Raw genomic sequence first — 10,761 nt, 5'->3', positions numbered from 1 at the left:
TTATGATAATCATTATTATTATTTTCTTATTATAATTTATAATAATTTATTAGAATAATTTTATTATTCTCATAATTGTTATCATCATAATTATAATTATCATCATCATTATTATTGTTCTTATTATAATTTATAATAATTTGTTAGAATAATTTTTATTATTCTCATAATTGTTATCATCGTAACCATCATCATTATTATAATTATCATCATCATTATTATTGTTCTTATTATAATTTATAATAATTTGTTAGAATAATTTTTATTATTCTCATAATTGTTATCATCGTAACCATCATCATTATTATAATTATCATCATCATTATTATTGTTCTTATTATAATCGTTTATTGGCAATATGAGAATTTACCACTAATATAATAATCTGTTATTATTATCCTCATTATTATTATAATACTCATAATCACTATTTTTATTATCATTATTATTATCATAATTTATTAATATCTTAATTATTTTACACAATCAACATTAATATTAATATAATAATCACAATTATTATAATAATTATTATTATTGCTATTATAATAATTTATAATTTATTAGAATATTTTTATTTTTATCATCATAATCATCTATATTATTATTATCATCACCATTATTATTGTTCTTTTGATCATAATTTATTAATAACATAAGAACTTAGCATTATTACAATCATCTGTTATTGTTATAATCCTCATTATTATCATCATACTCATAATCACTATTATAATAATTATTATATCATCATTATCATCATAATCATCACCACTATTATTATTATTATCATTATAATTTTTATTATAATAATTTATTTGTAGTATAAGAATTTAGCATTATTATAACAATCTTCTATTGATAATAATAATAATAATAATAATAATAATAATAATAATAATAATAATAATAATAATAATAATAATAATAAGGCTATGACCAAAACTGGGGTGTTTTTGCAAGTGGAGAAGGTAAAACCTGCAGCCCAGGAGAGCGGGATGAGCCTGCTTATTTAAGGAATAACAGGCCTCCTGCTCATGGAATTTTGCTTTTCTTCCTTCTCCTCCCTCTCTCCATGAGGGGTTTAATAAAACCTTAAGAAATCCGAGCTGAGAAATTCAAATAAATTCCAGTAGATTTCCATGGAATTGAAGGGGAAAAAAGTGAATTCCCTTTATTTTCCCTTTATTCACAGGACAAGAAGCATCAACACCTGGATTCCCTTTTCCTGGAGCCCAGCACGGGATGGTCTCAGGTCTCATCCCAGGATTAATCCTGGGTTTGGGGCACAGTGAGTGATGGGGAGAAGCCGATTCTCCATCAGCTGGGACACTCAGATCCATGATTCCCACGGACAATTGGGCTGTGAGTGCCTGGGAAGTGGGAAAGGTGGATTTAAGCAAGAGCAGGAAAATGAAAATTCGCTTTGGAAAAGGTTTTCTCAACATCCCAACATGCTCATTACTCCAAATAAAAGGGATGCCAATGACATTCCTGAATTCCCATGAAATCTTGTAGGCTCTGCTGCCTCGGTCCAGACCTGGCTTTGGTCTAGACCAGGCCTTGCTCTAAACCTGTCCTTGCTCCAGACTTGACCTTGGTCCAGACCTGGCCTTGGTCCTAGGCCTGACCTTGCTCTAAACCTGTCCTTGCTCCAGACCTGACCTCGATCCTAGTCCTGACATTGCTCCAGACCTGACCTTTCTCCAAACCTGACCCTGCTCCAGACCTGTCCTTACTCCAGACCTAAACTTGCTCCAGACCTGTCCTTGCCTCAGACCTGACCCTGCTCCAGACCTGTCCTTACTCCAGACCTAAACTTGCTCCAGACCTGTCCTTGCCTCAGACCTAAACTTGCTCCAGACGTGTCCTTGCCTCAGACCTGACCTTTCTCCAGGCCTGACCTTGCTCCAGACCCGACTGTGCCCCAGACCTGACCTTTCTCCAGACCTGACCTTGCTCTAGGCCTGACCCTGCTCCACATGGAAGAGCAAATCAAACAAAACAGGAGCTGGGAAGAAAACAGGAGCAGGAATAAAGCACCAAACAGGCTTTGCTTTGCTTTTTCCAAGACTCTGGATCATGCCACAGAATAACCCCCTGGAGGTGAGAGAAAAGGCCCGAGTTCAGATGATTTCAAGCTCAAAATCTGATTTTCCCAGTCCTTTTTTCTTGCCTGACAACGAGCCCAGCTCTGCTGAGGAGCCAGGAGCTGTTCCATGTGGATTTATTGACATCCCTGTTAAAAGGCCAAAGGGAGGTGAGGAAGCCAAGCGTGGAATGGGAGCAGAGCTCAGGAAGCTGAGCTGGGAGCGCTCCTGTGGCCCAGAGTTTGCTGTTTGTGGCATTGAATTTACACATGATCAGCACATTGAAAGCAAAACATGGAATTGCAAACGAATTCCGTGTGATAAACTCTCCCCCAAACTGCTTTTGGTGCCCCAGGGGCTGGTCCTGCTGTTCCCAGGGCTTTTAGGAGCATCTCAGTGATGGTGATGCCCCTCTGCACTTCCCTGAGGCATTTCCTCCTTAAAATCGTGGAATTGCACAGAGAAAAGACATAAAAGCAGTTCCCTTCCAAAATCCCTCAGAACTGAGCCAAAATTGACGGACAAAAAGCCCCCGACAGCCCCAGAAGACACAAATCCTGCAGGCTGGGGAGGGACAGCTTGGATTTTCCATGTCCCGGTGGTGTGACAGCCCGAGTCCAGCCCTGTGCAGGGCAGGATCTCTGCTGGTTTGATGTTCCATCCTCTCCCGAGGTCTCTTTGCATCCCATGATGCTTCTCTGTTCCCAAAAGTCGATCAGTGTTGCCCAAAATACATTTTGACCCGGGAGCTGCGGAGTGTTTCCAGTTGGGCGTCGATAGGATGGTGGGAAGAGCAGCTTCATCCCAAGGCAATCTGGGCTCCCACTCCCACCAGCACCCCTGACTTTCCTCTGCAGCCCCATCCTCCCTCTGAACATCTCCTTTGAGAGCTCAAGGTGAGTTTCTTAAGGGTGAAACTTGGTTTTGTGGAACTGGGAGCTTGGGGGGGTAGAGCTTGGGTTTAACTGGGAGAGGTGACAGCGCTTTTCTTTCCCTCCTCTTGTTTCAGCTCCACTTAGAGTCAGGTTTTCCAATAGTTCTATTCTGTGTTATGCTTGTGTTTGGATGTAGGGAGTTGGGTGGGGTGGGGGAAGCTTTATGTGTAAAATATAAACCAGGGAAAAAAACCCTGGTTTTATTGCTCTCATAAATCAACCATAATTAACCAGGATATTTCATTTCTTGGTGGATCTATCAAAGGGTTTATCCAGTGGGTTATTTTTGCTGCCCAGCAGAGATGGGGTAAAACTCTGACCAGCCAAACTAGACTGCAAAAAAAGTCCTATTTCATTCCAATATTATCCCATTTGGAGGGTCCTTTAGCCCCATCCATCATCCCCAACCTGCCACTGAAGGAATCTTGGGGGGTTGTGAAACTTTGTCTCTTGGAAAGTCATTTTTGGAGCAAAAATATTTCTGCCTGAAGCTGGGGGGCAGGGGAGGGTATTTTGCTGCTTTTCCTGCCACCACCAGCTTCCTAAAACCCTCAGAATTATCCCAATAATGTTATTTTCAGGAAGTCAAGGCTCATGGCTGCTGTTGATACACTCAGATTTGGGGCACAGTTGCCCATCCAAAGGAGTTTGTCCCCAAAATAAACTGGTTCCTTAAAAAAAAGTGTCAGGAAAAAAAATAAATCCCAAATCTTTTAAATCAAGAGGTGCCTTTAAATATCAACTGTGTTAAGGCTGGAACGTTTATTGGGATAAAGATGGTCTTTGCCTGGGGGAAAATGGGTCGATAAATCAGGAACAAAAGCAGAGCCAACCTGGGCACCCCGGGGTCCTTCCAGCTTTTTAGGGGCACACCCTGTTTGCTTGATGCTTTGAACCTCTTTGGCTTGAGTTGGGGTTTTTTTTCCCTGAAATAGATGGATAATGGTGCGATTTTGCCATGGATTCCAGGAGCTGGAACGGGGCACACGGAGAGGCTGGTTCTGATCACTCTCAAAGTGACTTTGGGAGGCATCGACCGGGCTGCCAGGAATAGTAACCGTTCTGCCGCCCCAGTCAAGTGTGAAAGGCAATCACTGGAGGTCAGATAATTAGGGGAGTAATTAACAGCCGGGACAAAATGCGAAGGAACTCTTTGGGGGGATAAAGCGGCAGGTCGGAAGGAAGGGATCTGGAAGTGTAGGGTGTAAAATCTGTGCCCAGGAGATGAGGAAGCAAAGTCTGCGTCTGCAAAACCCCTTTTAGCTGTGAAAAATCCCTTTTATCTGGGCAGGTCCCCCCCAAAAAAAATTAAATGAATGTTTATTGCCAGCAAATAACCCCCTGTGAACTGAGCTCGTGTCCACAATTGTGGCAGCAAATCTCCATAAAAATTCCTTGCACTTCACTCCCCCTCTGCTTTGAGCAGCAGAAATTGGAGCCTGGAGACAAAATTTATCCCGGTTTTCTTAGACATGGGGAGAGTGGAGGTGGAGCACAGGCAGGGCTGGCACGGGCAGGACTGGCACAGGCAGGGCTGAGCTCACCGAGGGAGGACATTCCAGAGGATCCCCTGTGCTTCCACAGGGAAGTCCCGGCTCTCCCGGCCGGGAAGGATCCTGTCATTCCACACGTGGATTCCCGGAGTGGGGAGCACCTGCCAGGTGTGCAAAGAGGCTCTTCCCTGCCCAGCATCCCTGAAAACCTCTCTCCTTTCTCCTTGCCGGGCTCAGCTCTCCCGGAGCAGCGGGAACATGCTGGAGGATGAGGACGGGATGAGCGAGAGGGGGCTCAGCAGCTCCAGGAGGAGATACGAGGATGAGGAAGGTGAGTGAAACCTCGGGAATGCCCCCAAAGGCAGCGGGGGCTTCCCTGCCGGCTGATTCATCGGATCTCCCGGTGCTCCACCGGGACATCCCATGGAATAAATTCCTGAGAGCCTTAAACCTGGTGGGAAGATGGGAAACACCTTCCTGACTTTTTATACTGGAACTTTTTTTGTAACTGGAAGTGAGACATCCCAGCTCTGCTTTTTAAAGCTTTTCCCCTTCCCTAGATCCCTCTGGATCATCCCATGGAATAAACTTTAGGCCTGATGGGAAGATGGGAAACATCTCCCCGGGTTTTTTTAACTGGAAGTTTTTAACTGGAAAGTGAACTTTTTCCTTTTTTTAAACTGGAAATGAGAAATCCCAGGTCTGCTTTTTAAACCTGTTCCCTCTCTAGATCCAGCACATCCCATGGAATAAATTCCTGTGTGCCCTAAGCCCGCTGGGAAGATGGAAAACATCTCCCTGGCTTTTTTAACCGGAAGTTTTTTAACTGGAAGTTTTAACCAGAAAGTGAACTTTTCTTTTTTAATGGGAAGTGAGAAATCCCAGATCTGCTATTTTTTTTTTCCCAGATGTGCTCTCAATCCAGCACATCCCATGCACAACATGTGTGCATTAAAGCCTGTGTGCTTTAATCCTGGCAGGAAGATGGGAACCATCTCCCTAGCTTTTTATAATGGAATTTTTTTAACTGGAAATGAACATTTTTTTTTACTGGAGAGTGAACTTTTTTTTTAAACTGGAAGCTTTTAAAAACTTTTTCTTCATTCTCTGGCGCATCCCATGGAATGAACTGTGTGCTTTAATCCTGGTGGGAAGATGGGAAACATCTCCTTGGCTTTTTAAATTGGAAGTTTTTTAACTGGAAAGAGAACTTTTCCTTTTTTTTTTAACTGGAAAGTGAACTTTTTTACCTGGAAGTGAAACATTCCACACCTGCTTTTTCAAGTTTTCTCCCTCTCTAGATCTGGCACATCCCATGCACAACATGGAATAAAACTCCTGTGTGCTTTAAGCCTGGTGGGAAGATGGGAAACATCTCCCTGGCTTTGTAAACTGGAAGTTTTTTTACTGTGGAAAGCGAACTTTTCTCTTTTTTGTAACCGGAAATGAGAAATCCCAGTTCTGTTTTTTCCCCCCTCCTCCTCTCTGGATTTTTTCAACTGCAAGCTTTTAAAGTTTTTTCTTCACTCTCTAGATCCAGCACATCCCACGGAACAAACTCCTGCGTGCTTTAGCCCTGATGGGAAGCTGGGAAACACCTCCCTGGCTTTTTTTTAACTGGGAGTTTTCAAAGTGGAAGCTTTAACTAGAAAGTAATTTTTTTATTGGTGGTGGTGGTGGTGTTTTGCTGTCGTTTTAAGACATCCCAGAGCCGCTTTTCCAGCTCTCCCCCCTCCCTAGATTACCACTCCATCTACATCGGGGTGCCGGTGCCGCGGGGGTACCGCAGGAAGCGGCGCCGCCGGAGATCTCCGGGCTCCAGCCGGGACCGGAGCGAGAGCGAGCGGCACTTCGAGCGCCAGGACCACTCGGACACCGACGACGGCGGCCACGGCTGCTACGAGAGCGGCAATGACAACGCCAGCAGGACCAGTGAGTGCTCCCAAAAAAAACCGGGAGAGCCTCCGGAGCATCGCTGAACCCGGGATTAAATCACCCCCGACGCGCCGCCCTCCCCGGGTTTATTTTTCCCTGCGTGTCACAGAGGGGGAATTGGGGTGAAGTGGGGTTGTCCCGTCCCTTGGGAAGTTGCGTCCAGGGAGTGCAGACAAACCTCGGGCATCACACCTTGTTCCCGACAGGCTTTTGCCCGCGGCTTTGCCTGGTCTCGTTAAATCTCCTTTAGGATTAAAGCCCAGATTAACATTTCGAACGGCAAAACAGCTGCCGAGCCCTCGGGGTGGGTTTTTGCCACCCCCCTCCTATAGAAACATGCCTTCGGGTTTAGGTCCAGCTCACCTGAGCGGGCTCCACTTTTCTCTACGGAAGGAAAAGTTTTCCAGAGTTTTTCTGTGGCGTGGGAAGAGGTTTTTATTTGCGGCGGGCTCCGCTCGCAGCTCCTTCATGGCTTTCGTGGAGCTTCCTCCTTTCCACAGGCAGTAAATGCCACTGGGGTAAAACCCTGGGCTGGTTTGGAGGGAGAAAAGTCATTTTATGGAAGAAAATCACCCCAAAAATCTCAGAAATCCTCCTTATTTAGGCTATTTTTCCCTGAAAAAAATTTCTGCACTGAGCTCCCAGGGGATTTTCCCTCCTCCTTCCAGGTGGGAAAGAAAAACCCTGCAGGAAATAACCCCAAAGGTGTGATTTCTGCCCTCCCAGCGTTTCGCCCTCCCCTTTCTCCCTCTCTCCATCCCACTGCCTCCCAGAGATCTCACCTCTCCCACTCGCATCTCGTTTGATTTGGTAACTTCCCGTCATGGGAGCCAAAGGGAAAGGAAAGTGCTTTATATTCTCTGTAATCTGCTCCTTAAGCCTTGGGAGTTTAACAAGCCTGAGTGGATAAAGGAGGAAGTTCGGGGGTTTGGTGGTTTTTGGTACCGAGCAGCGAAGGTTTGGTTTGGCCGGGAAGAAATGGGGGAAAAAATGGAAACAACTCCAGGTAGGATTTTTCCCAGCATTTCATGGCAGCCGCCGTCGGGGGAGCAGGAGGGGGAAAAAAGCTCCAGGGGGGTTTTTTAGCTTTGTTTTTCCCTTGTAAAATCAACTTTTTCTCTTGTGAAAGCAGCCTGGGAGCTTGCAGGTGAACTCAGGGCACGGAGCTCGAAAGCTCATCCCTAAAATTAACTGGGGGAATTCTCAGCTCCCGTTGCTCCCCAGCAGAGGGGAAGTGGAAAAGGTGATATTTGGAGGGATAAAAGGTCTCCCAGATTTACAGGTTTCTTGAAAAAGAAAAGAGCATCTAATCCCATGGGATGTGCACCCCAGTCTCCTCTTTTTTTTGGGAGGCGGTGACCCTTCTGATCCATGAAAAGCCAGGGAAAGGCTGTTGTGGATCCAAAGGGACCATGAGAGCCGATGGTTAATGTGCTGGAGCCCTAAATCAGGCTTAGTCCTGCAAACCCCAAGCAGCACCACATTCCCCCATCCCTAATTTTATCCCCCCCTTTTTTTTTTTATTCTACCTTAAGCCAGAGTGGGAATTTCAGTTTGGAAAAGCATCTCCGGGTCAGGTTTTCCTGCTGGATCAAAGCTGGGGTGTGAAGGGCTCTGCAGACCCAGGACTAAAGGAGGTTTAAATCATTCCAGCTGGTCTGTCCTGTCCCATTTCCCAAGGAAACATGAGGTCTTGCGTGTGTAGAATTATCCCAAATATCCCATTTATATCCTATGTAACCTAAATATTCCCAGTGTTGATGCTGATCTGATTCTGTGGCTTTGGGCTCCATTTGGATCCACTGTGGCTTAAATCACAGTGGGGAATTGCAGGAATTGCAGCTGGAAGTGTTTTCCCATCCTAAAAATTAGTTCAGGGAGATCTGGATCTTCTCTGGGCACCCCTCGAGCTGTGTCTTCAACAAACAGCTGCTGATTTTGGGGGGTTTGGGGGAGTTTTGGCCACTGCAGCAATTTTACTCTTGAGCTCCCAGAGGTGCCAAACCTTAAATGCCACTGTCCAATATATCCTCCCAAGCAAACACCTGCTTCTTCCCGGAATTTTTAGGTGCTGGATCAGATTTCCAGGTGAAAAAAAACCAAGCAGGGAGATGTGGATGCTTTCCCAGAGTTCTCCAGATGAATGAATCCCATGAATTTTGGCTGTGTGGCCAAATAGATGCCACTGTCCAATATATCCCCCCAAGGAAGCACCTGCCGCCTCCCGGGATTTTCAGGTCTTGGATCAAACTTCCAGGTGCAAAAACCCAGCGGGGATTGCTGGGTGCTTTCCCAGGCTCCTCCAGGTGAACAAATTCCCTGAATTTTGGCTGCCAAGCCCTGCTGGTGTTGGTTTAATGAGGGGCTCTTGGCTCAGGTCGCTGAGCAGAGGCCGACCCTGCTGGGAAGGTGTGGAAAGATGGATTTATCCCTTAAAATGTGGGAGGATAAGGAGAAAAAAGCTTAAAAAAAAAAAGCTCATTATGTCAAAGCTTCCCTTTCTCTTTTGGGGTTCCCACTGTTTCGAGGGTGGCACAGCCCTGAAACCCCAAAATGAATCACTGGGGGGATTCCATCTCTGGAAGGGGGGAGAAGGAAGGATCTGCCCTTAAGCACCCAAGGAGGCAATTTGGGAAGAGTTGGGATTAGCTACACCCAAACTGAGGCTGTGCAAAGCTCCAACACCTCCTGCAGGATTGCAAATCCCCCTTTTTTCCCCAGTTCATCCAGAGATCCCCCCCAAGGCAGAGATTTCCAGCAAACTCCCAATTTCTGTGGTTCAGCTCATCCTATTTGGGGTGAATTTGGGGGTCTGGAGGAAGTTTAGGGTTTGGGCTGTGGAGCAAAGGCTGAGGGGGGTGTTACAGCACTGTACCCATTTCATCCTCCTTCCCAGAACAGCACTTAGGCTTAAAGAGCCTGAAACCCTCCAGGCAGGGAGCCCAGCTCTAAAATTAACAGGAATATTTAATAATCATAATAATGAAGCTTATGGAAATGAAGGAGGACTTGACAACAGGGCTTTAGTCTGGGTGGTGGGGCTTAGAGGGCTTAAGTGGTTAAGCAGGCTCAGCCTAAAGGGACATCCTCTTCTTCCAGGGCCCACACGACTTGGGGTCATCTGCTTTGTGGGGGAAAAGGGCAATATTCCCATTTTTTCCTCTGCTCACACGTTGAAATTTAATTACCTACTTTTTTGGGGGCACTTTATTTCCCAACTTTCTTATTCCCAAGTTTGAAACCAGGAGGATTTTGCTTAAAAAAAAAAAAAAAAAGACCTTTTTCCAAGCTGGGTTAATTCCTGTTGTTTTAGGATACTCGAGATTGTACTAAAATACAGCAATTTCCATGGATTTTAGGTTGATTTTAATCTCTTTGGAGCAACTGGGGACCATTCCCATCCATGGGGAGCAACTGGGGCACATCCAGGTTCATACCCAGGTGTCTGATTCCTCCCCATGACCAAAATGTTGAGGTTTTTCCTAGAAAATGGATGGAGAGGGTGAAAAGCAAATCCAGCCAGGCTGGGTTTTTGGGAGGAGGTTCCTTCACCCTCCTGTGGGCTCCAGGAATTCACTGGGGATGGAAAACCCTTTTCCCCCCAGTCAGGAGGTTGGTGGGTGATGTGTTCCCGTGGGAAGCAGGAGGAAATAAGTGCCCTCCCCAGCCTGGCTGCAGGGAGTCGGATTTTTCCAGCAGAAATTTGTGTTATTCCCCTTCGAGGATTCACATTCTCTACGGGAATCCAGTGGGAAAAGGTGTGTTAAGCTCTTGTGCATCCCCATCCAGAGACTGTAAGGATTTGGTTGCTGAGGGCAGGAGACTCTAACCTGACAAAAACAGGCTCCATGGCAAGGAAAAATGTGGGATACCCCTTGGAAACAAGGATCATAATGCTCCTGAAAGGGAATTTTGTGGTATTTTATACAGGGATGGCCACATTCCTCGATTCCCAGCCTGCATCTGTATTCCTTCCACTCATCCTTCCTGCCATCATCTCAGAATTCCCCTGCTGGCTTCCACTCATCCTTCTCCCCATCATCCCACAGCTTTGCCCAGGGATTTTGGGACAGGATTACTTAGAGTTTCCCACTCCTTAATGTCTCTCACCTCAAATATTTCCCTCAAAACCTCCGTATTTTTTACCCCAGGATCCCAAACGACCCTAAACTTCCTCCCGACCCCCAAATTCACCCCAAATAGGATGAGCTGAACCACAGAAATTGGGAGTTCGCTGGAAATCTCTGCCTTGGGGGGGATCTCTGGATGAACTGGTGAAAAAAGGGGGATTTGCAATCCTGCAGGAGG

General features: G+C 45.8%; 1 protein-coding gene across 1 annotated transcript in view; it reads left to right on the top strand.

Moving 5' to 3' along the window:
* Nucleotides 1-4,776: 4,776 nt before the first annotated feature.
* The window catches only part of SLC4A5 (solute carrier family 4 member 5), a 38,042-nt gene continuing 32,057 nt past the window's right edge, over nucleotides 4,777-10,761 (top strand). The window contains exons 1-2 of the mRNA XM_017827269.1: nucleotides 4,777-4,849; nucleotides 6,259-6,450. Of these exons, the coding sequence (XP_017682758.1) occupies nucleotides 4,777-4,849; nucleotides 6,259-6,450 (265 nt within the window). The remainder of the gene's footprint in view (nucleotides 4,850-6,258; nucleotides 6,451-10,761) is intronic.

The sequence above is a fragment of the Lepidothrix coronata genome, unplaced genomic scaffold, assembly GCF_001604755.1.
Source record: "Lepidothrix coronata isolate B3197 unplaced genomic scaffold, Lepidothrix_coronata-1.0 Scaffold137, whole genome shotgun sequence".
NCBI lineage: Eukaryota > Metazoa > Chordata > Aves > Passeriformes > Pipridae > Lepidothrix > Lepidothrix coronata.
The sequence above is the reverse complement of the archived record's forward strand: the minus strand, read 5'-3'. Positions and strand labels throughout refer to the sequence as shown.